General features: G+C 48.2%; 1 protein-coding gene across 1 annotated transcript in view; it reads left to right on the top strand.

The window, feature by feature from the left end:
- The window catches only part of LOC147095555 (class I histocompatibility antigen, F10 alpha chain-like), a 125,439-nt gene extending 120,528 nt beyond the window's left edge, over positions 1-4,911 (top strand). Inside the window, exons 3-4 of the mRNA XM_085973660.1 lie at positions 4,231-4,506; positions 4,616-4,911. Coding sequence (XP_085829786.1) covers positions 4,231-4,506; positions 4,616-4,911 — 572 coding nt within the window. The remainder of the gene's footprint in view (positions 1-4,230; positions 4,507-4,615) is intronic.
- Positions 4,912-15,386: the final 10,475 nt, after the last annotated feature.

Here is a 15,386-nt window from a genome sequence, read left to right as displayed (position 1 = left end):
TATCTGATTCTACAGTCCCTTTCCCCTCTGATCAGACCGTGACTCTAACCGCCCATTTCTACCTGATTCTACAGCCCCTTTCCCCTCTGATCAGACTGTGACTCTAACCCTCCATTTTTAACTGATTCTACAGCCCCTTTCCCCTCTGATCAGACAGTGACTCCAACCCTCCATTTCTATCTGATTCTACAGTCCCTTTCCCCTCTGATCAGACTTTGACTCTAACCCTCCATTACTATCTGATTCTACAGTCCCTTTCCCCTCTGATCAGACTGTGACTCTAACGCCACATTTCTATCTGATTCTACAGCCCCTTTCCCCTCTGATCAGACTGTGACTCTAACCCTCCATTTCTACCTGATTCTACAGCCCCTTTCCCCTCTGATCAGACTGTGACTCTAACCCTCCATTTCTATCTGATTCTGCAGTCCCTTTCCCCTCTGATCAGACTGTGACTCTAACCCTCCATTTCTATCTGATTCTACAGTCCCTTTCCCCACTGATCAGACTGTGACTCTAACCCCCCATTTCTATCTGATTCTACAGTCCCTTTCCCCTCTGATCAGACTGTGACTCTAACCCTCCATTTCTATCTGATTCTACAGCCCCTTTCCCCTCTGATCAGACTGTGACTCTAACCCCCCATTTCTATCTGATTCTACAGTCCCTTTCCCCTCTGATCAGACTGTGACTCTAACCCTCCATTTCTATCTGATTCTACAGCCCCTTTCCCCTCTGATCAGACTGTGACTCTAACCCTCCATTTCTATCTGATTCTACAGCCCCTTTCACCTCTGATCAGACTGTGACTCTAACCCTCCATTTCTATCTGATTCTACAGTCCCTTTCCCCTCTGATCAGACTGTGACTCTAACCCCCCATTTCTAACTGATTCTGCAGCCCCTTTCCCCTCTGATCAGACTGTGACTCTAACCCTCCATTTCTATCTGATTCTACAGTCCCTTTCCCCTCTGATCAGACCGTGACTCTAACCCTCCATTTCTACCTGATTCTACAGTCCCTTTCCCCTCTGATCAGACTGTGAATCTAACCCTCCATTTCTATCTGATTCTACAGTCCCTTTCCCCTTGGATCAGACCGTGACTCTAACCGCCCATTTCTACCTGATTCTACAGCCCCTTTCCCCTCTGATCAGACTGTGACTCTAATCCTCCATTTTTAACTGATTCTACAGCCCCTTTCCCCTCTGATCAGACAGTGACTCTAACCCTCCATTTCTATCTGATTCTACAGTCCCTTTCCCCTCTGATCAGACTGTGACTCTAACCCCCCATTTCTATCTGATTCTACAGTCCCTTTCCCCTCTGATCAGACTGTGACTCTAACGCCACATTTCTACCTGATTCTACAGCCCCTTTCCCCTCTGATCAGACTGTGACTCTAACCCTCCATTTCTATCTGATTCTACAGCCCCTTTCCCCTCTGATCAGACTGTGACTCTAACCCTCCATTTCTATCTGATTCTGCAGTCCCTTTCCCCTCTGATCAGACTGTGACTCTAACCCTCCATTTCTATCTGATTCTACAGTCCCTTTCCCCACTGATCAGACTGTGACTCTAACCCTCCATTTCTATCTGATTCTACAGCCCCTTTCCCCTCTGATCAGACTGTTACTCTAACCCTCCATTTCTATCTGATTCTACAGTCCCTTTCCCCTCTGATCAGACCGTGACTCTAACCCTCCATTTCTACCTGATTCTACAGTCCCTTTCCCCTCTGATCAGACTGTGAATCGAACCCTCCATTTCTATCTGATTCTACAGTCCCTTTCCCCTCTGATCAGACCGTGACTCTAACCGCCCATTTCTACCTGATTCTACAGCCCCTTTCCCCTCTGATCAGACTGTGACTCTAACCCTCCATTTTTAACTGATTCTACAGCCCCTTTCCCCTCTGATCAGACAGTGACTCTAACACTCCATTTCTATCTGATTCTACCGTCCCTTTCCCCTCTGATCAGACTGTGACTCTAACCCTCCATTTCTATCTGATTCTACAGTCCCTTTCCCCTCTGATCAGACTGTGACTCTAACGCCACATTTCTATCTGATTCTACAGCCCCTTTCCCCTCTGATCAGACTGTGACTCTAACCCTCCATTTCTATCTGATTCTACAGCCCCTTTCCCCTCTGATCAGACTGTGACTCTAACCGTCCATTTCTATCTGATTCTGCAGTCCCTTTCCCCTCTGATCAGACTGTGACTCTAACCCTCCATTTCTATCTGATTCTACAGTCCCTTTCCCCACTGATCAGACTGTGACTCTAACCCTCCATTTCTATCTGATTCTACAGCCCCTTTCCCCTCTGATCAGACTGTTACTCTAACCCTCCATTTCTATCTGATTCTACAGTCCCTTTCCCCTCTGATCAGACCGTGACTCTAACCCTCCATTTCTACCTGATTTTACAGTCCCTTTCCCCTCTGATCAGACTGTGACTCTAACCCTCCATTTCTATCTGATTCTACAGTCCCTTTCCCCTCTGATCAGACTGTGACTCTAACCCTCCATTTCTATCTGATTCTACAGTCCCTTTCCCCTCTGATCTGACTGTGACTCTAACGCCACATTTCTATCTGATTCTACAGCCCCTTTCCCCTCTGATCAGACTGTGACTCTAACCCTCCATTTCTATCTGATTCTACAGTCCCTTTTCCCTCTGATCAGACTGTGACTCTAACCCTCCATTTCTATCTGATTCTGCAGTCCCTTTCCCCTCTGATCAGACTGTGACTCTAATCCTCCATTTCTCCCTGATTCTACAGTCCCTTTCCCCACTGATCAGACTGTGACTCTAACCCTCCATTTCTATCTGATTCTACAGTCCCTTTCCCCTCTGATCAGACCGTGACTCTAACCCCCCATTTCTATCTGATTCTACAGTCCCTTTCCCCTCTGATCAGATTGTGACTCTAACCCTCCATTTCTATCTGATTCTACAGCCCCTTTCCCCTCTGATCAGACTGTGACTCTAACCCTCCATTTCTATCTGATTCTACAGCCCCTTTCCCCACTGATCAGACTGTGACTCTAACCCCCCATTTCTATCTGATTCTACAGTCCCTTTCCCCTCTGATCAGACTGTGACTCTAACCCCCCATTTCTATCTGATTTTACAGTCCCTTTCCCCTCTGATCAGCCTGTGACTCTAACCCTCCATTTCTACCTGATTCTACAGTCCCTTTCCCCTCTGATCAGTCTGTGACTCTAACCCCCCATTTCTATCTGTTTCTGCAGCCCCTTTCCCCTCTGATCAGACTGTGACTCTAACCCTCCATTTCTGTCTGATTCAACAGTCCCTTTCCCCTCTGATCAGACTGTGACTCTAACCCCCCATTTCTATCTGATTCTACAGTCCCTTTCCCCTCTGATCAGTCTGTGACTCTAACCCTCCATTTCTATCTGATTCTACAGCCCCTTTCCCCTCTGATCAGTCTGTGACTCTAACCCTCCATTTCTACCTGATTCTGCAGTCCCTTTCCCCTCTGATCAGTCTGTGACTCTAACCCTCCATTTCTACCTGATTCTACAGTCCCTTTCCCCTCTGATCAGACTGTGACTCTAACCCTCCATTTCTACCTGATTCTGCAGTCCCTTTCCCCTCTGATCAGTCTGTGACTCTAACCCTCCATTTCTACCTGATTCTACAGTCCCTTTCCCCTCTGATCAGACTGTGACTCTAACCCTCCATTTCTACCTGATTCTACAGTCCCTTTCCCCTCTGATCAGTCTGTGACTCTAACCCTCCATTTCCAGCTGATTCTACAGCCCCTTTCCCCTCTGATCAGACTGTGACTCTAACCCTCCATTTCTACCTGATTCTACAGTCCCTTTCCCCTCTGATCAGACTGTGACTCTAACCCTCCATTTCTATCTGATTCTACAGCCCCTTTCCCCTCTGATCAGACTGTGACTCTAACCCCCCATTTCTATCTGATTCTACGGTCCCTTTCCCCTCTGATCAGACTGTGACTCTAACCCTCCATTTCTACCTGATTCTACAGTCCCTTTCCCCTCTGATCAGACATGTGACTCTAACCCCCCATTTCTATCTGATTCTACGGTCCCTTTCCCCACTGATCAGACTGTGACTCTAACCCTCCATTTCAACTGATTCTACAGTCCCTTTCCCCTCTGATCAGACTGATTTGTGATTTTCCATTAACTGTTGATTATTGATTATTGATCCCTGTTTGGTCACTGACAGGAGTTCACATATTTCAGTGGATTTCAATTGTTGAAATAACTGAAGCCGGATCCATTAAGAGATCGATGCGTGTTGGATATGACGGAAAGGACTATCTTAGTTTAGAGCCCGACAGAATGAGATGGGTCGCATCTAATCACCATTCAGTGACGACAATGGAGAAATGGAATTCGGATGAATCCTGGAACAAGTATTGGAAAACATGTCTGGAAGAAGGATTTGTTCATGATTTACATTTATATTTGCGAGCTGGAAAGGAATATTTTGAAAGGAAAGGTATTGATTTCAGTATTTTCCCATGTTCTGATCTAACTTCACAGATCAATGAAACCGTTCTCCCATTCCATTCGGTGTCTGTCTACTGTTTGTGTTTCCTCCCTTTCAGTTCAGCCCGAAGTGTTCATCTCCAGAAGTGACCCCAATGGTCAGGACAAACCGCCCACTCTCTCCTGCGTGGTTACTGGATTTTATCCTGTAGACATCGAGGTGACCTGGCTAAGGAATGGAGAGCCAATGTCTGAGAGCCAGTCCTCGGGGATTCGACCGAACCACGATGGGACCCATCAGATCAAGAAAGAGATTCAAGTGACTGCTGGGGATGAGGATCAGTACTCCTGTCAAATTGAACACAGCAGCCTGGCAGAGGCAAAAGTCTATCAGTGGGGTAAGGAACTGCACTAGATGTGTGCGTGTGTCTCTGTCAGCATATATGGATCATAGGAACAGGAGTAGGACATTCGGCCCCTTGAGTCTGTTCCACCATTCAATGGGATCATGACAGATCAGTACCTCAACTCCATTTACTCACCATTGCTCCACATCCCTTGATGCCCTTACCAACAAAAATCACTCGATCTCAGTCATAAAACTTTCAATTGAACCCACAGACTTTGGGGGAGAAAGCTCCAGATTTACACTGCCCTTTGTGTGAAGAAGTGCTTTCTGATTTCACTCCTAAATGTCCTGGCTCTAATTTTAAAATTAGACTCGGTTGTTCCGGATTCACCAGCAGAAAAATCGTTTCTCTGTATCTACCTTATCATAGAAACATAGAAAAATAGGAGCAGGAGTAGGCCATTCGGCCCTTCGAGCCTGCTCCGCCATTCAATGTAATCATGGGTGATCCCCTATCTCAATACCATATTCCCGCTCTCTCCCCATACCCCTTGATTCCTTTTGTGTCTAGAAATCTATCTATCTCCTTCTTAAATATATTCAGTGACTTGGCCCCCACAGCCTTCTGTGGTAGAGAATTCCATAGGTTCACCACCCTCTGAGTGAAGAAATTTCTCCTCATCTCAGCCCTAAATGTCCCACCCCGTATCCTGAGACTGTGACCCCTCGTTCTAGACCCTCCAGCCAGGTGAAACATCCTCCCTGCATTCAGTCTGTCTAGCCCTGTCAGAATTTTATACATTTCAATTAGATCCCCTCTCATTCTTCTAAACTATAGTGAATACAGGCCTAGTCGACCCAATCTCGCCTCATACGACAGTCCTGCCATCCCAGGAATCAGTCTGGTGAACCTTCGCTGCACTCTCTCTATGGCAAGTATATCCTTTCTTAGGTAAGGAGACCAAAACTGCACACATTACTCCAGGTGTGGTCTCACCATCGCCCTGTATAACTGTAGTAAGACATCCTTGCTCCTGTACTCAAATCCTCTTGCAATGAAGGCCAACATACCATTTGCCTTCCTAACTGCTTGCTGCATCTGCAGGTTTGCTTTCAGTGACTGGTGTACAACGACACCCAGGTCCCTCTGTACATCAACATTTCCCAATCTATCACCATTTAAATAATACTCTGCCTTTCTCTTTTTCCTACAGAAGTGGATAACTTCACATTTATTCACGTTACACTGCATCTGCCATGTATTTGCCCACTCACTCAACTTGTCTAAATGGCCTTGAAGCCTCTTTGCATCCTCCTCACAACTCACAATTCCACCTAGTTTCGTGTCGTCAGCAAACTTGGAAATATTACATTTGGTTCCCTCATCCAAATCATTGATATATATTGTGAATAGCTGGGGCCCAAGCACTGATCCCTGCAGTACCCCACTAGTCACCGCCTGCCACCCCAAAAAAGACCCATTTATTCCGACTCTCTGTTTCCTGTCTGTTAACCAATTTTCAATCCATGCCAGTATATTACCCCCAATCCCATGGGGGGGAAATTCAGTTGTTTGCGCAAAGCGACTAGCGCCCGGGCGCGGCGATGTTTGCGCCGTTCGCAAAATTGACCGGACATTTTGCGGCGGCGCTAAACAATACCGCCCCGATCTCCTGCGCACGCAGATCTTGACATCATTCGAGCGTGCAACGCCCTTGTGGTGCCCCGGAACGGAAATTGAGTGGCGCCCCCATCCTTTCCGCCTGGCGCAACCAACAACAGGTAGACTGGAACACTTCCTAGTCGCTGTGGGGCTGAGGGGGGGCGCTATTTAAAGGGTCCTCTTCCTGGCTTTTTCTGTGGTAGACATTTTTGCACCACTCGTTCTGAGAGAGAGAGAGAGAGAGATTCTGAGAGAGAGAAAGAGAGAGACTTCTGCATTGAGTCAACGCTGTTTGAAGTAGTTTTGGCTCCTGAGCATCACTTTGCAGGTACTTTGGTTTTTGACCTTCATAACTTTGATTGCCAAGAGACTATGGGGGCTGCATTGATTGGGGGCGTCGTCCTGCGCCAGCAGAATCGGAGGCCACAGAGACGCAGAGAGAGAGTGGCAATCATGGCCAGATGGAGGAGGGCGAACAGGCCTCTGTACAGGAGACCTTACCCTCCCAGGGTATTTCGCCAACAATTCTCCTACATTAATATGTCTCAGGAGCAGTGTTTGCGAAGGCTGCACTTCAGCAAGGAGGTGGTCACTGAGCTGTGCCACCTGCTGCAGCCAGATCTGCAGCCACAACTGAGGAGCAGGATGTCTCTGTCAGTGGCAGTGAAGATCACAGCGGCTCTGAACAGTTATGCCACCAGCTCATTTCAATCAGCTACTTGTGTCATCGCCAATATCTCCCAGTTAGCAGTCCATTGCTGCATCTGTCAGGTCACATGCCCTCTATGAAAGGAGACGAGAGTACATCTCTTTCCCCATGACCACGGCCAAGCAGCATGAACGCGCAATGGGCTTTGCGATGATAGCGGGCTTCCCCATGGTGCAGGGCGCCATTGACTGCACGCATGTGGCTTTGCGGGCACCGCAAGAGAATGCCAAGGATTTCTGCAACCGAAAGGGCTTCCATTCCTTAAACGTTCAGATGGTCTGTGACCACAGACAGCTGATACTCGCTGTCAATGCCCACTATCCTGGCAACAGCCACGATGCATTCATCCTGCGCCAGACTACTGTGGCAGAACTTTTCCAGGCACCGCATCACCCAGGTGGTAGGCTTCTCGGGGACAAGGGATATCCGCTGTGCACCTGGCTGATGACACCGCTCCGTATGCCCAACACCCCTGCTGAGCTGCGGTACAACGAGAGCCATCTCACTACCAGGAACATCGTTGAGCACACAATCGGCGTGCTCAAGCAACGGTTCCGCTGTCTGGACCACTCGGGAGGAGCCCTGCAGTAATCACCTGAGTGAGTCTCCCTCTTTGTAGTTGTGTGCTGCATGCTGCATAACCTGGCAATCCTCAGGACCCAGCCAATGCCACCAGGCATTGGAGCACCACCAGAGGAGGAGGAGGAGGAGGAAGAGGAGGAGGATGATCATCAGCAGCACCAAGGGGGGAGGGAGGCCCACAATGTAGAAACTGGAAGGGCCATCCGTCAACGTCTGATAGCAAGCCGCTTCTAGGCCCCTGCTGAGGAAATGGCTTCTGCCAATGAGAACAACATGAATGAAACCAACCCGCAACCCCTAAGCCGGCCAATGCAGCAATGATTCCAAAGACAAAACATATACATTTTGAAAACAAAAACATATTTATTTTACAAACTCTGTGTGTCATTTCCTCATGACAAACTAATAGAAAGGAACACAAAAAAACAGTCATTAACATAACTGGTTCTCACAACCTGGAGATAATGTCCAAAACACTAAACAAAAGTTTGACCACGAACCTCGGCCTTTAATTAAAAAATGACCAACATTTTGTCACACCTACTTTTTGCCCTTCGAGGGTGATCTCTTTCCCTTGCGCACTTCCCCCCTTCCCACCCTACTGCTCCTCCGTAATGGCACCCCAGTGGCTGCAGCAAGGCTGGTGGAAGGCTGCTGATTGTCAGAACCTGAGACTGCAGATGCCCTTGAAGGACGGCCTTGACCAGCTCTGGGTCTGGAGGGCCCAGCTGCAGACTGCGCCAACTCTGCATGGGCGGCAGCAGTCTGTCCTACAGGCGGTGGCAAGTGCAGTGGAGAAATGACAGTGGTGGCAGCAGGAATGCTGTCATCTTGAGAGAGGACAGCAACTCCCTGCTCGACTGTCACACTGGCACTCCCACGGGGCAGCACTTCAGCATCTGGAGCAATCTGCACAGATTGCTGGCCTACTGCAGTGCGGTGAGAGCCCCGGGGAAATGTGTTCGAACCAGCGAGGATGGCAACAGTCAGTGCTCGCGTGGCCTCAATCTGAGTCTGCATGAGAGCAGTCAGAGATGGGGTCATGGCAGCCACTGACTGAATTGCAGCACAAACATTTGCGTGGCATCCGCCTGTGCTACAGCGAAGTGCTCCACACTCCTTGCCAGTGATTCAATGCATTCGGGCACCCTTCCCACTGCACCCATGAGCTCAGTGTACATGTCCACCGCCTGGGTGTTCATTTCAGCGATGAGCCGCTCCTCCTCTGCATCCAGTACAGCAGGACTCGCTGGCATACTCTCCCTCCGGGGAGAAGGCCCCCGAGCTTCCCTACCCCCATCGCATTGTAAGGGGTTGTGTGTGTGGTCAGCTTTGCCTCTGACCCCTGAGCGGTTCGAATCGCTCCCACTCCCTTGGTTCTAGACTTTGGACTTATTTGGGGGTTGTAATGAAATTGCAACAGACAACTGAGTTGGTGAAAAGAACTTGGATTTTATTTGAGAAAAGAAAATATACACAACACAATAATCGTATCACTCTAAAAGGGGGAACACTCCGGAATATATGAGGGAAAATGACAAAAGACAAAATACTTCACCCCTCCCAATCCCACTACACTAACTAGGCTGGATTCCAGAGGACCAGGGAAATGCTCACCAAACGACTTTCTTGACAGTTGTAGAGGTTCGCAATTTCAGGGTTCTCTAGGTATGGTGGTTGGGGCCTGCTGTACCCCAGACGTGGTAGAAGACTTCACCTGCGTTGGTTTTTCAGTCTTCGCGTATCCGCTGATGCGGTCGGGTGCATATTTGGATCTATTGGGTAAGGACCCAATTTCCTTTGGTTAGGTATAGGGTTTAGAGTCTTTTCATCAAATCTTACCCAGGGGTAAGTCAGGATAGCTTGTAGAGTGGAAACAAACTGGCAAATCGTCGGTTTCTTCCAGGTTGGTTTCTTGTTGGTCGCGGTGGCCCAATATTACCTAGTTGTTGGTAATATTGTTGGTTGTTTGTTTCTTGGGGCCCTTGGTTGCTGCGATTCCTTTCTCCTTTCCTTCCGTTCTCCTTCTGCTGTCCTTCCGTCAATCTCCGATTCTCCGACTGTGTGGAACTGACAAAGCAGGCCTCAATTATACCGTTTGAGGCCTTGCTTATCTGCCCGCCAAATCTTCTCTGGCCCATTGTCATTTTTGGCGGGCTCGTTAACTTTAATAGTTTTTAAATTCTTTAACAGGTTCCGAGCTGGTCCCATCTATTTTTAATTGATTTAAGTTGGTGTAAACTAGTTTCGGGATGGTCCGTCGAAACCTAAATTAGCGTTTAATGGCTGTTTAATCTTGGGTCAGTTTTGTCTTCTCCTGCTGGGGTCAGGGTCCCTTTTGTTGATCAGTGGCATGTACTGTATTATTCATATTCTTGATGGCTCTGTAATTTTGGCGGGAACGGCCCTTCTGTCGGCCTATTGTCATTTATGTGGAATAACTGAGACGGTCCAGAACATTCCCAGACAATTTGGCCGATGCCAATACTCAAACTGTTTGTTTTACAGAGGCCCATCCCAACCCCTTTGTCGCAGCCTTCCACAGGCCTGGACATGTCCTTTTTAAAATAACCAAAATCCTGGGGTTTTAACTTTAAGTCCCTTTTCGGCCCAATATTCTTTAAAACAGTAATCTCCTTGGTTTGAGGGAATCTGCAGAATTTTGCGAACCTTACAATGTTGCTGCAGCCCGCTGGGTGCTGGAGCTTCACCCTCATCAGACCCTTCCCCCCTGCTCCCCTCCAGGGAAGGCGTGTCCCCAGTATGGGCATGGGCTTCCTCGGGAGAGGGTGGCACTGATGGTCCGGCTTCCTCTTCCTCCTCGCCTGCAGCTTCACTCCCACTGGCAGCTTGAGGGCCCGTCTCCTCAGCTGGTGAATCACCATCTGAAAGCTGGGTGGTACAAGAGTGGCTTTAGCATGAGGACAGGGTGGCAGTAAGGGAGGCATAAGTGCAGCGATTTAGTAATTTGGATTGAAAGTGTCAAAGGCTGGTGTTGTGAGGGACAAGTGGAAGGAGAGAGGACAAAAAGGTGATGACCTTACCATTGCTGTCCAGAACGGGGTCGGCATCTCCAGTGGCGATGGGACCGATCACCCAGCTTGCCACAATCCTCTGGATGCGCTCCTCAAGATCGCTGAGGGGTTGCCGCTGTGGCCGCCCTCCACCCGTCCAGAGCTGCTGTCTCCTACTATGAGATAGCTTGGCCTGCAAGAAAAAGGACGGTGTCTGAGTAAATATACAGCCATGGTCTTGCCTGATGTGCCTCCCATCGTTGAATAGCCCTTACTGTATGCATCCATGGTCTTGCCTGATGTGCCTCCCATAGTTGAATAGCCCTTACTGTATGCAGCCATGGACTTGCTTGATGTGCTTCCCATTGTTACATCCGTGTAATAATAAGAAAAGGACTGCAGAGAACGGTACAACAGGTGTTTACTCAACGTGGTTCAAACTGCAACTGAAACAACAGATTACTACTCAGCATTATATACAGGTGTGGTCACTGCCGGTACTACAGTATACATGAGCTGTAGAAAGTAGTACCCCCCGTTAAAGGTACATACATTACAATTCCTCCCCTTTTAGATTAACAGTACCATAACACTCATTTAACAATTAAATATCAAACTAATTACAATTAACACTTTTAACATGCAACATTAGCTGAAAATAGTCTATTTATAAATTCAGTCTTTGGGGAGGCTTCCTGATCCTTTCTGGATAGCGCCTTTCCCGAGTGTCTTGCTCTTGGTGCGGAGGCGATTCTGGCCCCCTGTCGTCGGTTGGTTCATCAGCTTCCGATGCTACTGTTTCTGGGGTAGATGCTACCTGTACGTCGGGTTCATCACCAGGTACGTATGGGCGAGGCATGGGGTTGACTTGTTCCTGTGACTCTAGGATCTGGTCAGCATGGCGTCTCACGATGCTCTCCCCAACGTCCACTGTTTACATTAGTGGGCCCTGCCGTGTGCATATCGTTTCTGGCTGCCATTTTTCTGTTCGGTAGTCGCGGGCCAAGACTGGTTGCCCTACATTGAAGCTCCTTGTTGGCTTCTCATGGATGTGCTGGAATTGCTTACTCTCAACATCTCTTCGTACGTTTGGTCTGAGCAAATCCAGGCGAGATCTTAACCTTCGGTTAAAGAACATCATGGCTGGGGCCTGGTTGGTGACTGCATGTGTCGCATTCCGGTAGGCGAACAGGAAATTGTCCACCTTGTGCTGCAGCGGAATGTTGTCATTGTACATAGCCTTTATTGCCTTCTTAAAGCTTTGTACGAACCTCTCAGCCAATCCATTTGTGGCTGGATGATATGGGGCGAATGTGTAATGCCTTACCCCATTCTTTTTCAAGAACCTCCGGAACTCTTCGGATACAAACTGTGGTCCGTTGTCGGAGCAAATCTGTTCTGGCAAGCCATTCCTGGCAAAAATGGTCCGTAGGACTGCAATAGTTTTCTCCGTGGTGGTGGAGGACATTTTGATGACCTCAGGCCATTTCGAGTGCGCATCCACGGCTATTAAAAACATTGAGTCCATGAATGGACCAGCAAAATCAATATGCACCCGTTGCCATGGAGATGAGGGCCACTCCCATGGGTGTAGAGGGGCCTGTGGTGGTGCATTTTGGACTTTCTGGCATCCTGAGCAGCTCTTGGTCAGGTCCTCGATTTGTTTATCGATTCCCGGCCACCACACATAAGCCCTTGCTAGGCTTTTCATTTTTACCCCTCCCAGATGACCCTCATGAAGCTCATTGAGCACTCTGTCCCTTAACTTTGGTGGAATTACCACTCGGGATCCAAACATCAAGGTCCCCCATCACACTGACAGCTTTTCTCTCCTTGTCGAGAATGCTGGCAACAGTGAGTCGCCATATGCTGGCCATCCCTTCACCGTCAAATCATATACCCGAGACAGTGTCGGGTCATTTCAGGTTTCCTTTTCGATACAAGCATTAGTTACTGGTAGGTATTCAACTATAGTCGAATGGAATATTTCGACAGGATCCACTGCTGGTGCTTCCTCCGCAGTAGGCAGTGGCAGGCGTGATAGCCCATCAGCATTTCCATGCTGTTTCGTGCCCTTATATTCAATCTCATAGTGGTGCACCCCTAGAAAAAGTGACCATCTTTGTAGTCGTTGCGCAGTCATCACTGGAACGCCCCTCTTCGGATTTAAAATGGAGACAAGAGGCTGGTGATCAGTCAGCAAGGTGAATTTCTGCCCGTGCAGATAGTGATTGAACTTTTTCACTCCCCACACTAGGCTGAGTGCCTCCCTGTCAATCTGGGCGTAGTTACGCTCGGCTGAGGTTAGTGATCGTGACGCAAAGTCTATTGGCCTCTCTGAGCCGTCTGAGAATTTGTGCGACAGCACCGCTCCAATGCCGTAGGTTGACGCATCACAAGCCAACCGAATTGGTAACGTTGGGTTGTAATGGGCCAATACCTCTTTCGATGTGATTAGTGTTTTGCTCTTCTGGAAAGCTCGTCTACATTCGTCATTCCACTTCCATGGCACCCCAGTTTGCAGTAGGGTGTTCAGTGGATGTGGTATTGTAGACAAATTTGGCAAGAACTTATGGTAGTAGTTTACCAGCCCGAGGAACGACCTCAGTTTTGACACATTTTCTGGTGATGGAGCCTTGACTACTGCCTCAATCTTCTCTGGGGACTTATGTAACCCCTCTTTATCGATAACGTGGCCACAATACGAGATCTGTTTTCTAAAAAACTCGCATTTGGGGCGGTTAGCTCGGAGTCCCTATTCCTGCAATCTAGTGAGCACCTGCTCCAGGTTGGCAAGGTGATCACTGTCATTTTCGCCCGTGGCCAGGATGTCGTCCAAATAACACTGGGTCCCTGGGATCCCTTGCAGGACTTCTTCCATTGCCCTCTGCCAAATAGCCGGAGTTGATGCTACCCCGAATACCAGCCGGTTGTATTGGTAGAGACCTTTATGGGTGTTGATTGTGAGGTATTTTTTTGATGCTTCTTCTACCTCCATTTGCAGATACGCCTGGGCCAGATCAATCTTAGTGAAGCGTTTCCCTCCAGATAGCGAGGTGAAAATATCTTCAATCCGCGGAAGTGGATATTGTACGGTGTGAAGGACTGGGTTCACTGTTACCGTAAAGTCCCCACAGATGCGAACCTTCCTTGGTTCCCCAGGCGTGCTGCTCAACGACTTTTTCATCACAGGGACGATGGGTGTAGCCCACTCGCTCCATTCTACCTTGGACAGTACACCTGAACGTTCCAGACTCTCCAGCTCTGCTTCGGCAGCTGGGCGGATCGCATAAGGTACCGGTCTGGCCTTAAAAAATTTTGGGCTTGCGTTTTCTTCAATTTTAACCGTCGCTGTCATGCCTTTTAGTGTTCCGAGTCCTTGCTGGAACACTTCTTTCGCGTCAGTTAGGATCCTTGACAGTCGCCCAGGTGTGACGTCGTCATCCTTTTTGTCAGCCACAGTCAGTGTCTGTATGGAATGCCAATCCAGTTGTATTTTCCGGATCCATTCACATCCCAGTAATGGTGGTCCTCCATCTTGCAATACATACAGGTCTAGTTTTGGTGTTTCCTTACATATATAACGGTCACCCTTATTTTTCCTTTGGGGTAGACTTTTTGCCCCATGTACGTCTTCAAAATAATTTTTGTGTCTCGCAAGGGTATGTGTGAGAATAGCCGCTTGTAGTCCTGTTGGTTTATGACTGTTAGAGCTGATCCTGTGTCCAATTCCATCTTTACCTGGACTCCTGCTATCTTGAGAGTGACCCGAATGGTTCGGTGATCCTCCGTTGTGATCACATTATGTAGTTTCTGACAACTCAGTTCCCTGCTTTCGGAGTCGTTATCACTCTTTTGTTCGTCTGAACTATTCTCCGTTATCTTATGTACCTTCTTGTACTTCCCTTTGGTCGGTTTCTTATTGCTGGTTTTCTTTCCCGATCTGCAGACTCGTGCTATGTGTCCTACTTTTCCACACTGTCTGCACACTTTGTCTTTGAACCAGCAATCATTCTGGTCGTGTGTTGTTCTGCTGCAGCGATAGCACTTCTCTGTTTCATATGACATTTTGTTTGTGCCATATTCTTGCGGTCTCTGTTGTATCTCTGCAGTGCCCCGTGCTGCTGCTTCATATGATACCGCAATGCTGAAAGCCTTTTCCAGCGTAAGGTCCTTTTCAGATAAAAGCCGTTTCTGGGTTCCTTCACTTTGAAGCCCACACACAAACTTGTCCCTTAAGGTATCTGCTAGTCCCATTCCAAACTGGCAGTGTTTCGATAGCTTGCGCAGTTCCATTAAATACTCAGCATTACTTTCATCTTTATGCTGGTTCCTTTTGTGAAACTTAAATCTTTCTGCTATCAGCAGCGGTGTGGGGTTTACGTGGCCCTGTAGGATTGACACTATGTTTTCAAAATCCTTTTCTACTGGCTTCTCTGGGGTTACTAGGTTTCGTAGTAAGCCATACGTTTTTGCACCCATTGAATTCAACAATACCAGCGCTTTCTTGTCATCTGGCACTTCATTCGTCTTGCAGTATACTTCTATGCGTTCGACATATGTCGTCCAATCT

This window comes from Somniosus microcephalus, unplaced genomic scaffold (genome assembly GCF_052327205.1).
Source record: "Somniosus microcephalus isolate GS21.2 unplaced genomic scaffold, FLI_Smic_1.0 unresolved_chr1, whole genome shotgun sequence".
Lineage (NCBI taxonomy): Eukaryota > Metazoa > Chordata > Chondrichthyes > Squaliformes > Somniosidae > Somniosus > Somniosus microcephalus.
The sequence above is the reverse complement of the archived record's forward strand: the minus strand, read 5'-3'. Positions and strand labels throughout refer to the sequence as shown.